This window comes from Physeter macrocephalus, chromosome 14, assembly GCF_002837175.3.
Source record: "Physeter macrocephalus isolate SW-GA chromosome 14, ASM283717v5, whole genome shotgun sequence".
NCBI classification, from domain to species: domain Eukaryota; kingdom Metazoa; phylum Chordata; class Mammalia; order Artiodactyla; family Physeteridae; genus Physeter; species Physeter macrocephalus.
The window spans coordinates 111,895,510-111,912,486 of NC_041227.1; the positions used below are offsets into that span (position 1 = coordinate 111,895,510).

Sequence of the window (16,977 nt, forward strand, 5' to 3'; positions counted from 1 at the left end):
CTAATTTAGCAAAATACCCCATGCCCTGTTCCCTCCTGCCTGTCTCCCCACCCACCTTCCCAGCCCAATTAAGCTGCCCTGTTCCCACCCTGAGATGATGATCTCTGCCCCCAGCATCATTGTGTGGCCAGGTTATCCAGTTCAGCCTGAGACACACCCTTGACAAGATTCTAGATTCTCTCATAGAAATCAGGCCTGTCACATTTGCAGACAATCCCTATCTCTTCTCTGCCTGACAAACCACTAGCCGCCCTTTGGTGGTGCCCAGCTTCCCTGGAGGAGCCAGCAAGCCCCTCCTCTCAGTATGTGTACACTCACCCCCACCCCCACCCCGCCAGCAGTGCTTACAGCCTGAGATGGGCAGAGACCCTGTGTCTGTCTCCTCAGGGCGGTGAGCTGACTACGGGAATCATGTGTCATCACCCTAGTGGTCCTGGCACTGCACTGATAACCTGTGTTAGATGCTGTGACAGTCCAGGCCTCTATTATACCTTGCTGGCTTTCCAAACTTCTAGTTGCAGAGCATTAAAGCCCAGTACACTAGCAGTCTTCATTCTGGAGCAAGGACACCCAGCGTTCCCTCGGGCCTCAATCTGCAGTACACTTTTATCTGGGCTTCCTTTTCAGGGTTAGCAAATGTCAATTGTGGGAAAGAGTGGGAATTTCACTGGATATTTCTCCGCAGAGCGGTTTGCCCCTTGGTCTGGTCACTACCTTGCGGTACAGCCAACAGCAAGCAGCCCTCTGCCTTTCACCTCTCCTTTCCTTCCTGGGAAGACTGTCCTTAACTGGGGAAGGTATAAATGAAGAGGGAAGGGGGCAGGGCACAATCCTTAAAGAATGACACAGCCCTTGAGAAAAACTGGATACAACAAGAACTGCTTAGAACCCACTAGGCCCAAGATGGTGGAAGATTCAACTTCCAGTAGAACCAGCGCCTCATTATATGCTCACTGTAATACATTAGCCTGCTAAATGACACAACCTCCAGCACCATGACAGTTCCAAGGCCAACCATAAAGGCCAAAAAGTGGGCGGTGGCCCAAATCCTGGAAATCCTTGAGCCTTCTCCCAGGTAGTTAGAATATTCCTCCCACTCCTTAGCCTATGGAATTCCCCAGCCCATGAAAACTAACCACCCCCACACCTCGGGCCTGCTCTGCCTTCTGACACCGACTGCATTCTGTCTATGGAATTGTAACCGAGCAGGACCCTGTGGGGCCTTCTGGGGCAGACCCCTCCCCCATATCCTCTGCTCTAGCTCCTCTCTCAAGTACCCAGGTAATAGTACCTGACGCACATTTCCTGACTTGTTTTACAGATGTGAAAACCCCCCACCAAATGGAAGATATTAACTATTTGATGACCATGAACACATAGCCCCCAGGCCTCCTGGAGCCCAAGGACTGATTATGTTAACCCCTGGGACACCACCCTGTTACTTCACCATCAACCAATGAGAGAGCTGTGCGCAAGCTGATCACATACCCTGTGACACACACGCGCCCTCCCACACACCCTACCCCTACCCCCTACCCCCCACCCCCGCCAACCTGGCCTGTAAAAATGCTTTGCTAAAACCCTTTGGGGAGTTGGGGGTTTCAGAGGCATGAGCCGCCCGTCTCCTTGCACGGCCCTGCAATAAGCCTTTCTCTGCTCCAAACTCCAACATTTAGGAATTGTCTGGCCTCACTGTGCATCAGGCACACGAACACAAGTTCAGTAACAGAATGTGTATCTCTCCCAGCCAACCTCTTTCGCTTCACTATGGCTTGCTCTTGAATTCTTTCCTGCACCAAGCCAAGTACCCTCACTTAGCAGCCTGTCCCAGGAACTCTCCCAAGACCTGGGACATGACCATTCTCTCGTACCCCATTTTCCTGCAACGTCTTTACAAAGGAAGAGGAAGAAGGTGGTCTTCTCCCCTCCCCACTTTTCCTTTGCTTATAAAAACATAGCCCACTTAGTTCTCAGGGAAGAGCCCTCCTGCATGCCCACTTGTATCCTTCACAAGTGTCCTATATTAATAAATCTACTTCTTACCTATCACTTTGTCTCTTGCTGAATTCCTTCTGTGCCAAGACATAAAGAACCTGAGCTTCATTAAGTCCTGAGATGAGCTGTGCAGTTTCATGACCCTCCTGCCTCGCTACACACGTATTCATTCCCCCCAAAGTCCCGGTACTCTATTTCACTCCCCATTCTTTGTTATGAAACAGAAACGCATCTATTCCTCAGCTGCCCAAACAAAAGGTGGCCCCCCATGGGAGAAATCCTTTCACAATGTATACTTATAGAAAATCATCATGTTGTACATTTTAAATATCTTACAATTTTATTTGTCAATTATATCTCAGTAAAACTGGGGGAAAAAAATCTAAGCAGGTACGGTACATAGAAGTGGTGATGGTGGTAAGGCTCTGATCCTTGAGGTGGTCCAGAGATTCAGTTCCCTCCAACCAATCCAAGACGGTTACCACCCCTATATCCGCCTTCCAGCAAGTTGGGAAGGGAAGTATGATTATCCCTTCCTTTCCAGGGTACAACCTTGAATTTACCACCTTCACTTTTTCGTGTCTCTCTGGCCAGAACTTAGTCCTGTGGCTGTATCTAGCTGCAAGCTAATACAATCAAGCTAATTAACATAACAATGGCTTCCTACAGTTACCATTTCCTTTCCTTTTTTCTATCTACCTTTCTTTCTCTCTCTTCCTTCCTTCCTTCCCTCCTTCCCTTCCCCTCCATCTCTCTCTCTCTCTCTCCTGTGAAGAGAACACAGATCTACCCTCTTAGCAAATTTCAAATATATAGTACAGTATTGTTAACTATAGTCACAGTGATCTACATCAGATCTCCAGTTTGAACTTTTAAGTAAATGATAAGTAAATTTCCATCTTGTCTCTATTAAAGCAGCCAAATCAATATCCTAACAAATCACAACTACTTACAAGATATCTTCTGCTTCTTTTGAGGGCATCCCAGAAATCCAGGCCCACTATCCACATAGCTTTTTTGTTTTCGAGTAGTTACAACTTCTCACACTCCCCCCAACCACTGAATCCCTGAGAGCTTCTCAAGAGCAGGAAGGGTATCTTTTATTTCCAGGGAATCTTCAATGCATAGGACAGTCTTGGCAACCTAGCAGATCCCTGACAGATAGCTGTTGACTGACTCAGTGCCAAAAGTGGATGGAATGCAGGGGGAAGAGAGGGACAGGCAAAGAATGTGTGTGTGTGTGTGTGTGATCTCTCAGGCCAATATAATTTATATAGTATTTACACTCTCTATTAGCTTAGGTTAGCCAGAGTACGTGAAAAAGAAAAAAGAATACAAAGCAATACAACAATACAAGGTACCTTACTCAGTGACTCCTTCCTTGAGATGAAACATTTTAATCTGATGATAGCACATACCACTGTCCAGGGAGCATCCACAGCTCCAAGAGTTTCCCTCCAGATGAAAAGCAAGTTCTCAGAAATAACTAGATTTGCTATGACCTGGTCCCTGCCCATGAGAGGGAGGGGAACTGGGGTGGGACAAGCACTGTGGTCTGCTTCCATGTCACTCGTAGATCCAGTTCTGAGCACAGCTCTTGTAATTCACCAGTTCCTCAGGGTGAAACCACAAGCCAATCTCCTTCTCTGCACTCTCCACAGAATCACTGCCATGGATAATGTTCCTGGATGGGAAAAGAGATGGCCACATTACCAAGGTCAGAAGGATTAAACTGCCCAGAAGCTCCCCTCATTTCCATTGCCAGAAAGCCTACAGCCACCGGAGCAGAAAAAACCAAAGCTCCATATACATTATTCCTTGACAAAAGAAAAAACCCATGACTGCCATTAACGTAAGGATAAAGAATGCCCTCTCCACATCCAGCCCTCCTAGCCACACTGATTCAAGCAGTGGGAGCCTCAGGAAGGCCTCTGGCCAGCAAAGCACATCGTACCAGGTTCTACTCTCACAACAGAGGCACAACCATAGGGGATGTTGATGACCAAAGGCAGAGGGCCTGCAAAGCCAAACACCAATTAAGAAGGAGGAAAACAATAAACTCTGATTACAAATTGCTCTGTATATGGTATCATGTCTACCCTCAGCTTCAGAAACCCAAATTCTTGTGGCACCTAACTTGTATTTTAGAAAAGAGTAAAATGCACCGACTCTCACCTGCCAACTTGGATGCAGAAGTCCCCACGGATGGTCCCAGGCTTGGAGTCCGCAGGGTTGGTCTCCCCAAGCATCACTCGACCTGTCTTCACAACATTCAGCCCCTCCCAGACCTCCAAGGATGAAAGAAGATATGGTCAAGGAAGAAAACCAATCTCAGAGAAAATCTGGAAACTATTAATTCCAAAAAAAAAAGAAAAAGCCCCCCCCCCTTAAAATGACATTCATTCATTGAACAAATATTTATGGGGCATCTAAGTGTTCCAGCACCGGGAATATTGGTCTCCCTGCCCTCCTCTTGCCTTTCTACAATCCATTCTTGACACAGAGTGGCCTTTCTAAAACACCAAGTGTAGAAACCTCCCAAAGCTTCCCAGCACTCAAGAAGTACAGGGCTGAGACAGCCCTACATAATCTGGCCTCTGCCTGTGCCTATGAATTAATCTCATCCAACCTTCCCTTTCACCCAGGCTTCAGTTACTCCAAGCATCTTTCTGTACCTCAAAAAGTCCCCCACCCCAGGTCCTTTGCACATGCTATTTTCATGGTTGAGAATGCTCTTCACTGTGAATTTGTACATGGCCGGCTCCTTCTCATCCAGATCTCAGCTTGAAAATCACGTTCCTTGACCACCCAGTCTAAAGCGCTCACTTGCTATCACATGATCCTATTTCATTTCTGTGCATATCACTAATCATTAGCTGATATATATATATGTTTTTTGGTTTCTTTATTATCTGCCCATTCTCCCTTTTCAGGATACATAGGCAAGGAAAGCTATGAAAACAGTTACCTATTTTGTCTCATTCATGATTGTATCCCCAGTGTTTAAAAGAGCCTGGCACAAAGATGACAACCAACACATACTAAGAGAAGAATCACTGCAATAAACAAGACACAGTCTCCCTCACCTCCAGGAGCTTACAATCAGGCATATCTCTCCTGATTTCTCCCAGATTTGAGTCTTCAGTTCAGCAAGCAAAGGTATTTTGTCTTTGGTGAGCCAGAGAGCTGACTTACACCCTAAGTGTCCAATGCCCTAGCCTCAGAATCCTCTGCATCAATGAGAACCTGGCATTAGAAGCAAGAATCACAATATTCACTCTTCACTCCCAACTGAGTCATTCACATCAACATCGCACACATGTTACACTCACCATGGCAACCACTGGCCCTGAGTGCATGTATTTCACCAGGCCAGCAAAGAATGGACAGTCCTTCAGGTCAATATAGTGCTCCTTGAGAAGGTCTTCAGAAGCCTATCCCACAGGATAGAAAAGAGAATTGATCCCAAAACTATCTAAGAACCAGAAATTTAGTTATTTCCCACTTACCCATCCTGCTGTTTAAAACGTGAGCTCCCAGCTCACTTGTTCTGTTATAACCCAATTCACTCTTGACTTTACCAAAGGGAAGAAGTGACAGGGACTAAAAGTGCTTCAGCTTTGTACCAATTTTCCCCCTACTGTCCTTGATTGATCAGCATAAAATTATAGAACATTAGAATTGAATCCAGCCATGGTATTTTACACAGGAAAACTAACAATACAATAAATTTCCACTCCCAAGCAAGCCTCAACTAAAAGGTTACAGGGAGGTAGTCTCAGCATTGGATGAGACGCAAACTGAACCAGGCCATTTCTCTTCATATTTATTCAGAGAATAAAGGCCCAGTGTGGTGACCATGCAATTACCACAGGTATTTGCAAACCAGCCAAAAGTGCATGACATCTAGCAATAAGTAATGTTACTGAAGAATGAATTAGAATCTTTCACATTGCAAGGCAAGGCTGGTATCTGGGAACAAATCAAGTTAGGTAGAGAGCAAACTATCTGCTTAGCAATGCCAACTCGACTCAGCTGTGTTCCTTCTTCCCCCCCATATACATGCTTTTAAGGGTCTAATGAGGACCCTTCGCTTTCCCAGTTCTGTGGTACGGCATCGTACAGCATACTGCACACTTCAGTGATACATACAAGTGTGGGGATTTGCTGCTGAAAAGCACATCCTGAACATCCTATCATTCAGCCCCCAGTTGACTGTCACTTGCCAAAGTAAAATCACACAACCACGTCATCGCTCCGGGTTAGTCTTCACCCTGACCTATCCCTTCCAATCCAAATGGAAGACTTGTAGTGGTAGTCTCCTAACACACTGATTACCTTCCCTTACCAGAACACTCTTTTAATTCTATTAATTGGTTCTGATTATCTTTACTCTGCAAAACAGGTTACAGGATTTTATTTGGGGGGGGGGCAAGTGGGAAGGGGGCTCAAGTCTTCCCTCACCTCCCTCCACATTTAAATAACCCTGTAGGGGTTTCCCTGGTGGAGCAGTGGTTACGAGCCCGCCTGCCAATTCAGGGGACGTGGGTTCGAGCCCCGGTCCAGGAAGATCCCACATGCCGCGGAGCAACTAAGCCCGTGCGCCACAACTACTGAAGCCTGTGAGCTTAGAGCCTGTGCTCCGCAACAAGAGAAGCCACGGCAATGAGAAGCCCTCACACCGCAACGAAGAGCAGCCCCCGCTCGCGGCAACTAGAGAAAGCCCACGCACAGCAATGAAGGCCCAACACAGCCAAAATAATTAATTGATTAATTAATCTATTTTTTTAAAGGAAAAATTTTAAATAAATAAATAAATAAATAACCCTGTAGGCTCATGGCAGCTATCCCTCCTCCCATTCTTCACCAAGTCCATGCCCTTGATAGGAAACTCAGTGTAAAGGACAAAATGTACGCACTAAGGGGTCAGAGAGACCCGGGTTAAAATCCCAGCTGCATCACTGACTGGATAACCACACGTTACTTAACTTCTCCAAGCCTCAGCTTCCTATCACTAACAACCACGGGAAAAGGAATAAGTACCTCTCTGGGTTGTCATGAGAGCTAGATGAAAAAACACATGTGCCCAGCACGTGGTAAATATCCGATCAACAATACTTTGATTTCACTTTACCTTCAAAACTGATGAACCTAGTTGCAAGGCAGGAATAAAGAGGTAGACATAGAGAATGGACTTGATGACATGGGGTGGGAGGTCGAAGCTGGGGCGAAGTGAGAGTAGCACTGACATGTGTACCCTACCGAATGTAAAACAGTTGGCTGGTGGGAAGCAGCAGCATAGCACAGGGAGATCGGCTTAGTGCTTTGCAATGACCTAGAGGGGTGGGATAGGGAGGATGGGAAGGAGGCTCAAGAGGGAGGAGATATGGGGACATGTGTATGCATATGGCTGATTCACTTTGTTGTGCCACAGAAACTAACACGGTATTGTGAAGCAATTATACTCCAATAAAGTTGTATTAAAAAAAAACCTAATTTAATATACAAACTCTCTGGAAAGCACTACTTGTCCAATACCTGGCTCTAATCATTCTGTCACACTCTCCCCCTCAGCATTAACATCAGTCTTCTCCCTTTTATATTAACACAGTTTTTCTAAAACATCACACAGGGACTAAAATGCAAATCAAACTAAATTTAAAATTCCCTGGCGACCCAGTGGTTAGAACTTGGCGCTTTTACTGCCAGGGCCCAGGTTCGATCCTTGGTCAGGGAACTAAGATCCCACAAGCTGCATGACCCATCCAACCCCCCTCTTTTTTTTCTGATTCGTTCATTAACGTTGACTCTTAATAGGAAAAAAAAGATGATCTCCTAATGTATTTGCTTTGAGAATTTAAATTCTTATTTCCCAGGTCTGTTTGAAGATGGGTTCTTGGTCAATCAATCCTTTGCATTTTTTGAAATATTGTTTTGTAGGTATCTTGCAAGTGTGTCTGCCCTCTGCCGTTTCAGGTGGGCCGCCCCGCCCCAAGGGCAAAATCACAACTTTCCCCTACATGCCCTGATGGCGCCTAATATATGCTAGACAGTAGGCAGGTGTTAAACAATGATAGAAAGACTTCCTTGCTGAAAAACAACCTGCCTCAAACGGTGGGGACAGTTGGGAGGAGGCGGGGGGGGTCTCTAAAATTATCTGCTCAGGAAGCTCATGATCAGGAGCTCAAACATGCCCAGGGCTTTGAGTCATAAATCACAGTGCTGCGGTAATACGTGGAACCCCGCATTGCCAAGAGAAAAGGGAGGTTACTTCTGAAAGTCGCAAATAACTCTTTTGCTCCAAGACTCAGCGGAGATGCCACCGAGGAGTTTCCGGGTTTTAGGACATTTGTGTTCACCCTAAATGGAGACGTCTAAAATGAGCTGAAGGGAGAAACAGAGAGGCTGACCTACGATGTTCTCCTATTTCTATGAAATAATAGAAATAGCAAGAATGAAGTCCACTTACCTGCATGAATTTCATGGCAACAAGGCGGAATCCCTTCTGCTCAAAACGCTTGATGATCTCTCCCACAAGGCCGCGCTGGACTCCATCAGGCTTGATGGCAATGAAGGTGCGCTCGCTATTGGCCATGGTCCTGGGGATAGACAGGTGGAGGGATGAAACAACACTGAATATCCTGCCTACATCATTATCCTTCTCAAGAGGATTACCTCCATAAAGCTGGTTTAAATCTGCAACGTCAACTCCAGGACTCTAGTAAAACCTAATTCCTCCTCAGTCCCGTCATCTATGAACTAATACCCCAGAGTGGGGAAGGGTCCAAAAGCAGGGCCTATAATTTCTATTTCATTGGATTTAATAAGCTTCTATTAAGTCATGTCAAGGGGACATGATTGCCAGTTCACCCTCAATCTGGATCAGGCAATCGGAGGCTCCTCACCCCTTTCCTGTCCCTGGAATATACACTCTGTACACTGTTCCCACAGTAGGAGCCGTTACAAGGACACACACTTGAGAGAGTAAGGTGTTGTTGAGACCATCTGGACTGAACATGTGACTGAACCCAGTTAAACTATATAAGTTTATATAAACTATATAAACTTTAAGATTCTGGTGGGTGGGTACAATGCAGCCAGCCAAGACAAGCCTCATATGTATGTTCCCTTACTTATTAAAACTGCTACCTTCCAACCTGGAGTGGTCTACCTCTTTGGTCTCTCCTGGTCCTCTCTGTACAGGGGCCAGTGTGTGGACTAACAATCTGTGAGCCAGCCAGGAGACTGAAGAAATGGGCCTTGGGAAAGAGGAGTCCCTGGGGGAAATCCCAAGCTGAACATCGACCTCTATGTGGGGAGGGTGGCCTGTATGTTTGATACTTGTGGACCACCACATGAAAACAAGGATGCCCCAAGAACACCGGCTGCTTTAGTGAATTTATTAGAGAAACTACACACAGCAGCAAAGAAGGGAAATGAATGGCTGCCACAGTGGGCTGGCCTCTACTGAGGGCAGGCCACTGGCCACAGATGCACAACTAGAGGCTGAAGCTCGAGTTAGACAGTTGGAAGAAGAGCCGAAGTTAGAGAAGAACGTGCAGATGTCCACTGCTCTGCCAGCTTTGGGGCTGGCAGACAAGATGAGAGAGCAGGATTATAAATTGGAGATCTTAGCTTGTCGTATGGCAAAGCTAGGAGAGCACAAGCTGCTGCAGATTAATGTCCAAGTGCTGTGACAAAGCCTGATTAGGACACTAAGAGACAGAATCCCTGGGAAAGCGAGGAGCACAAAGGGGAGGATGTTGTGGTGACTGACCATGAAACAGATGAAGCGCCCCATGCTGTCCAACCCAATACAAAGAAAAACTTTAAACAGTAATTACCCTAGACTTCTGATAATAGAGAAATACACCCCAAAACTCTTACAAGAAAACTTGCATTCTTTCTCTGTTCCTTGGAGTTATAAATCTTACCAAGTCTTTGAAATGTAAACACCACAGGAAATAACTAAAACACTGCCCACAGACCAAAGAAAAAGGGGGGGCGGTGGTGAAAACACAGACTGCTATAGGAGCACCCTCACACGAAATCTAGTCCACAGTTTCCCTAAGATTATTCATCGAGGGCAAGTACAAATTTTTTTTTTTTTTTTGGCCACGCTGCGCGGCTTGAAGGATCTTAGTTCCCCAACCAGGGATCAAACCCATTCCCCCTGAAGTGGAAGCATGGAGTCCTAACTACTGGACCACCAGGGAATTCCCAAATTTTTAAAATCTTCTCCACAAATATTAGTAAAAGGCTTCAGCCATGTGAGTGGATACTTGATTCATGGCTAAAGTTCTGGAGAGAAAGCTATGGATTCTCTGTTTGTGTCTGTCAGTATGTTCGAATGTCTATGGATTTGTTATATATAGGTGATGTTTTTCTATCTCCAGAGAGTATTGTCAAAATTAATTTGTAAAAGAGCTCTATTTAGTTGGCCTAAAGAAAAATAAGCTTTGATATCAATAGTGTACTTATATAAAGCTGAAACAATTTTCTTTCATCTGCTCAAAGGACAAAGTTTTGTTGGACTATTGGTCTGTTCCTTATGGGACTGTAAGAGGTTCTTCTTTACCTTTTGAGTAACCTGCCCAGAAAAAAAGATTCTGTGGTTTTATCCAAATAATTTCTTGTGCTTCATGTTGTCTTTATCACATCTTCAATTACTTAAGAAAACTGAATCTTCTCTATTAAAAGAGCTAAGTTTTTTTTTTACAATTATGTAACTTTCTGTATTTGCCTTTGGAGTCTTTGTCACTTAAGTTAAATAGATAACTAAGTATTGTTTCACAGTGAGCTAAGATCCTATTTAATCTAGTGTTTTAAAACCTTTTGGTATTTTTGACAAGCTCCCCCAAAATCTAATTCTAAATAAAGTTATGCTGACCTAGAACTAACTTTGGGATTTTCCAGACAGCCCCTGGAACATCTCAAAAGATGTACTCTTTCCTTATAAAAGAGAGATATTAAATTAGCCTATTTGATATATTAAATTATATGGGAAACACTGTCAAATAAGAAGTGATGTTAGGGACTTCCCTGGTGGCACAGTGGTTAAGAATCTGCCTGCCAATGCAGGGGACACGGGTTCGAGCCATGGTCCGGGAAGATCCCACATGCCGCGGAGCAACTAAGCCCGTGCACCACAACTACTGAGCCTGCGCTCTAGAGCCCATGAGCCACAACTACTGAGCCTGCGTGCTGCAACTAGTGAAGCCCACGAGCCTAGAGCCCGTGCTCCACAACAAGAGAAGCCACTACAGTGAGAAGCTTGCGTACCGCAACGAAGAGTAGCCCCCACTCGCCGCAACCAGAGAAAGCCCGTGCTCAGCAACAAAGACCCAACGCAGCCAAAAATAAAATAAATAAATAAATAAATAAATAAAAAGAAGGTGAGTTAAACTTTCTTTGGGCTATATTTGTATGAAATTCCTAAAAATCTGATATGTCCTGGTATGATGTTATTAGTTATAATTTTAAAATGTATATCACACAAACAATCAAATTCCCTTGTCAACTGTATTATAATGAACTCTCATCAGATCTTTAACCATGGCCATTTTAAAGTCTTTTTTCATTTACAGTCATTGCTGTACTCTGATGGTTTTGCAAAACTGTTCCTGCAAAAGTGCTTCATATTCAAGGACTTTTACGGAAAAACTTCAACAAGCATAGGTTTCTGATACCTAAGATCAATTTGCCTTCATGTGAGAGGGGCAGTAATGGACGTTTCAAGGACTTCCTCACGGCTACCTGCACAGCCCCACCACATGTCATGGGATGACAGCCCAAGACTTGCGCCTGTTCCCCTTCCCCACTTCAGTAAAACGGGCCCATTACATTGATGATATAATGTTCACATGTGAAGAATTGCCCCTGCTGCAGGACACTCTGCAGGCTTTGCTGGAACATCTGTGAGGGAGAGGATGGGCAGTGAATCCACAAAAAATTCAAGGCCCAGGCACCTCAGTCAAGTTTCTGGCCGTCCTCCATTTGGGTAAGATTCAAGTTGTCCCAGAAGTTGTCACTGATAATGTACAAGCCTATCCAACCCCTAAGAATGTGAAAGAGGTGCAAGCCTTGGTAGGAATTTGGGGGTTTTGGAGGACTTTTATTCCCCATCTGGCACAGTGCCTGCATCCCTTATACCACCTGGTAACGAGAAGGCATACGTGGGACTGGGGATTAGAGCAGCAAGCCGCCTTTCAGATGGCAAAAATATTAGTGAAGCAAATTAAAGTCCTGGGCATCTCCCAAGCCTGATTACCATTTGAGTTAGATGTGTCCGTGACTCCAGAAGATCTGGGTTGGGCACTGTGGGGGAGACAACAGAAAGAGAGTACCCCTAGGATTTTTGGTCCCTGGAAGGGGGCAGAAACCCAATACACCCCCACAGAGTAACAGCTTCTAGCAGTGTACACAGCATTCCTCCGGGTACAGTCTCTCACAAAGAAACAGCACATCATGGTAAGAACTTCCCTTCCTTTGAAGGGGTTGTTCAGAATATATTCCATCTACCCACCTCTGCCATGGCTCAAACCCCCCACACTGACTAAATGACAGGTCTATTTGCAGCAGAGGCGCACCCTACCACCGGCCCGCTGTCTAGAAATGTGGGTGCTCCTAGGCCCTGTAGAGAATGTAGATCCTCCAAATGTCCTGGCCCTGTTCCTGTGTCGGCCTGCAGAGAGGGAGTGTGGGAAATTCCCACTGATGCCTGGTATACACATGCCTGGAAAGAGGAACAAACTGCAGCCTCCAGTGGGCTGGTGAGCCCTGGCCATTAATGCTTTGCACTGACAGTTGGGCTGTTCCAAAGGGATTGACCCTATGGCTTAGACAATGGAAAGACAAGGGGTGAATGATCATAAATAAGCCTTGTGGGGTCTGGATATGTAAGAAGACATTTGGGCTCACCTGCAAGAGTCTGAGGCACTCCTCACTGTCTTCCACGCCCTGGTTCATAAGGCACTGACATCCTCTGGCAGTCAGGAAGCTGATGCCCTAGGCCAGAAATGAGTCCTAGCAACTGACCCTTGGGTGCATAGGAAGAGGGAACACTGAAGTGCCCAGGGGGGTGACATATTGCCAAGGATGCTGGACTGCCTTTGAAATACAGTGACTCAGTTAATGCAGTAATAGCATGTCCTGTGTGTTCTAAACAACACCCAAGGCAACTGCCAAAGGAGTCTGGGGCCACCCACCAGAGCTCCCAACTGATGTGAAATTGGCCAATTGATTATACTGGCCCCCTCCCTCCTAGTGAGGGTTCTAAATATGCTCTGGTTTCTGTGGACACTGCATCTGGTCCAACCCAAGCTGTCCCCTGTTGCCTCACAAACCAGGCTGCCGCTATCAGGGGATTAGAGAAGCTAAGACCATGTATGGATACCTTTGTTGAACAGACAGTGATCAGGGGTTATATTTCAAAGGTCATGACTGGGCAAAAGAATATGACATCAAATGGAAGTTCCATCTCCCCTATAACCCACAGGCAGGAGGACTGGCAGAAAGGAAAAATGGAATAGTAAAGCAGCAGATTAAATTACTGACAGGTAAAACCACCTTGGCCAGGTGGACTAAAGTACTGTCCCAGATTTTGATACATTTGAATGATCAACCAGTAGAACCTACGGCCCCAAATGCCAGACTGGGGACCCCTGACAAGACACCCAATGCCATACAAGTAAGGAAGTCTTAGGAAACAGCCACTGCCCCAACTTTCTCTGTGGATCAATGTGCCGTGCTGCTGAGAACACCAAGCCCCATCATACCTGGGAAAGGAGTTATCTGCTGGAATTTGTAATGGGATGTCTCACCGGGATGGGTGAATTCACACCTCTGGGTAAGGGAGAGTCTCCACTGGGATCCTGCTGTCCTACTGCAAGCCCGACTGTTGAAATGTGCTATAGCTGCAATGAAACATGCACCTTTGAAAGAGGGGAGAAGGCGGGGTTCCTGGTCTGGCATATCCTGCCCCCAGTCCACCTCCTCACGCTTAACAGTGCTGCCTGCCCCAGCCAATATGTATGGTATGTACAACCGGGTCAAGTTCCTAAAGCCACCAACCTCCCTCTCCTACAGGCCAGATGGGCATGTTCCGTTTTCTACTGGTACAATCATTTAGCCACCATCTTTGTCCCCTCCATTGGCCTGGAGGACATTATAGCATACAGAGAAGCCCTTACTAACTTCACCCAGCAAGGCTTAAATGACAACCTGCAAAGCCTGTCTTTACCAATCACTGAAATATCTTTCATGAGAAAAGCTGTCCTCCAAAACAGAAGAGGCTTGGACATTATTACTGCCTCATAAGGGGACGTAGGAAATCAATGGTTCAGATTATGGGGCTCTTCACAGAGAAAACTGTTACTTATTTTGGGAATCATCTTAATCCATGTTTTCTCTTGGATGTGCCTCTATACTGTTGCTGTGGCATCTGCCTCCACTGCAGTCAGATAGCTGCCAAATGAGCCACCGCCATGCTGGCAGAAACCCTTGCCGACCTCTCAGGACACACTTCTGACCCAGCAGAAGGAGGGGGGTGAGACTGTAAGAGCCAGTCACAAGCGGTGGAGTACTGGAGGAGGTCATAACTATCAGCTGATCCTCCAGCTGAACCCAGAAACTAGAGGCTCCTCACCCCTACCCCTGTCCTTGGAATGTACACTCTGCCTACTGTCCCCACAGTAGGGGCCGTTCGAAGGACACAGCCTTGAGAGAGTAAGGTGTTGTTGAGACCATCTGATCTGAACATGTGACTGTACCTAGTTAAGGCCTCTATGCATACTTTTAAAATTCTGGTAGGCGAGAGCAGAGATCTACTCGTCTTGCAACCACCCAAGATAGGCCTCAAGCTCCGTTGCTCATTACACCTGTCACCTACCAATCTGGAGTGGTCTGCCTCTCTTCAGTCTCTCCTTTCCTTCTGTGTCCAGGAGCCAGTTTTTGAACTAACATAAGCATCTACTGTGTACCCAATACTGTGGCAGAACTAAGGCAGGGGATGTAAAAAAAAAACAAACAAAAAAGACACTACCTCTCAATTATCCAGATGAGGGACACTACAGTGATAATGTGAAAGTGATGTCTGGTACAGGGCAGTCTAAAATATGGTTTGACCTACCGTCACAGTCATGCTTTTAGAACTAGAAGGGGTTTTACAGATTATTTCATTACAGTCCCCTTCTTTTACAAATGAGGAAACAGATCTAGAGCACCCGAATGAGGACCAAAATCCAGATTTCCCAACCCTATGCAACTTATGCTATATCATGAGATGTAATGAATATTCTGACTAACCAGTAAACGGTGGACTGTGGGAGAACTATTGCCATGAGTAATATCTGATATGCGACATCATGCTGGAAGGAAGCCTAGAAAGTATCTATTCCAGACTGTTCCTTTTACAGAGAAAAAGATCGGGCTCAGGACCTGCTCTGTCTCCACAAGATGAGAAAGGAGTCCCTTTACCTTGAAAGTTAATCCCTCTGTTGATAACAGCACCACCTCCTGGCTCTATCTTCCTGTACTTGAGTTTACCTCTTATTTCAGCACCTTAACAATATGTTTGAATTTTCTGTTTTCTGTCTCTCCACTGGCCTGCCGCCTGTATACACGGATGGATTACTTCTGTGTCTGTCCCTGGTACCTAGTCACAGGGCCTAGCACTCAATAAGAGCAAAGAAAATGTCTTAAGTGATAATCACCCTACACCTCCAAGAAACAGAAACAAAGCCCAAGAACTGGCGGAGATCTCCCAGGGGAAGCTGGAGACAAGCATGGATTTCCCAGGAGAAAATGGAGCTAAAGAGCTACAAACAGTCCCTGTAAGTGTCCTCCACATCCACCTGACACACACTTGTCATTCATTCAGAGCCCAGCACTGCACTAGACAGAAACAAATAAGGCACAACCCCTACGGTCGCGTCCTGATGGGAAAAGCAGCCACGGACAAAGGTGAGTCCACGTGGCGTGGGACTTGAGCTGACAGGTTTGCACCTGTCGACAGGCGCTTCCCTCCCACCCGATCACCCTGGCCACCTCTCAGAGCGGAACTCATCCGACCTCTTCATCTCCCCCTCCCCGGACCCCCTTCCTCTCCCTTTCCTCTCAGTACCCCGAACCCTTCTCACCAATCCGGCTACTTGGGGTTCAACTCCTTCTGCTGCCACCGGCACCGGAAGCGCGCCCCCGCCCCTCGTGGTTCCCGGCACCCGCCCGCGCGGAACGCTTCTGCCAAGATCCGCTGAGGGAGGGCCCATTTTGCAGAACACCACTCGCCTACGCTTCCTCCTGACAGTCGGGTGTCATTCTAGGGAGCAATTTCCAAAGTTCAACTTCCGGTACTGTTTTTTCCTGCTATTCTGGGCTACCGCCATCTTTTTTTTTTTCCTTAAGATTCTGTGACTGTCTTTTTTTCTCGAGCAAATTGGCTTCCCGAGAGGTGGCGCTCACACTTTTCATTGAGTCTGAACCTACTGATGACTGAGTCTGAACGAGCGCCTGACCTAAAAGTAGACGGTCGCCCTCGTTTTACATTTACTCATTCTTTCCAGCCTGTCAAGCAGATTTTTTATCGAGTACCTTCTGTGTGGCAGGCATTGTTTCAGGGTCTGGGGTGTAGCAGTAAACTTTGTTGGAGCTGGTTATGGGGTTGGGAATGGGGACAAACAATAAATAAATGAGCAAATTAATATAATATATATCATAGTATGCAAATGTTGTTAAGAAAAAGCAGGGCAAGGGCGGAAGGAAGATTGAAGCAGTAAACTACTTTAAAGGTTAAAGGAGGTGGCAGTAGAATAGACCTGCATGAAGTGAGGGAGCAACTCTGGTGATTACCCAAGGGCCAGTATTATAGTGGGCGTTGAGCGCTAGAAAATGCGGTTGGAGAGCAGCAAGATTATGTTTTGGTGGGAAGTGATTGGAAGATTTTGAGTAGGGCATCATATCATCTGATACACATTTTAAAAAAAA

The 16,977-nt window shown here is 46.0% G+C and overlaps 1 protein-coding gene across 10 annotated transcripts; it reads right to left on the reverse strand.

Moving 5' to 3' along the window:
* Nucleotides 1–3,372: 3,372 nt before the first annotated feature.
* NME1 (NME/NM23 nucleoside diphosphate kinase 1) lies at nucleotides 3,373–16,222 on the reverse strand. 10 transcript variants are annotated; one of them, XM_007116551.4, is made up of 8 exons: nucleotides 16,134–16,222; nucleotides 13,818–13,910; nucleotides 12,916–13,002; nucleotides 12,266–12,312; nucleotides 8,465–8,594; nucleotides 5,328–5,429; nucleotides 4,171–4,283; nucleotides 3,373–3,679 (listed from the first exon to the last, which is right to left on the reverse strand). In XM_007116551.4, the coding sequence occupies exons 5-8, from the start codon at nucleotides 8,588–8,590 to the stop codon at nucleotides 3,562–3,564; spliced, it is 459 nt and encodes a 152-aa protein (XP_007116613.1). In that variant the 5' UTR covers nucleotides 8,591–8,594; nucleotides 12,266–12,312; nucleotides 12,916–13,002; nucleotides 13,818–13,910; nucleotides 16,134–16,222; the 3' UTR covers nucleotides 3,373–3,561. The 10 variants fall into 10 exon arrangements, with proteins under 10 accessions (XP_007116613.1, XP_007116611.1, XP_028354725.1 ...); XM_007116549.4 differs by having other exon boundaries at nucleotides 13,773–13,910; XM_028498924.2 differs by lacking the exon at nucleotides 12,916–13,002.
* Between the last annotated feature and the right edge of the window lie 755 nt (nucleotides 16,223–16,977).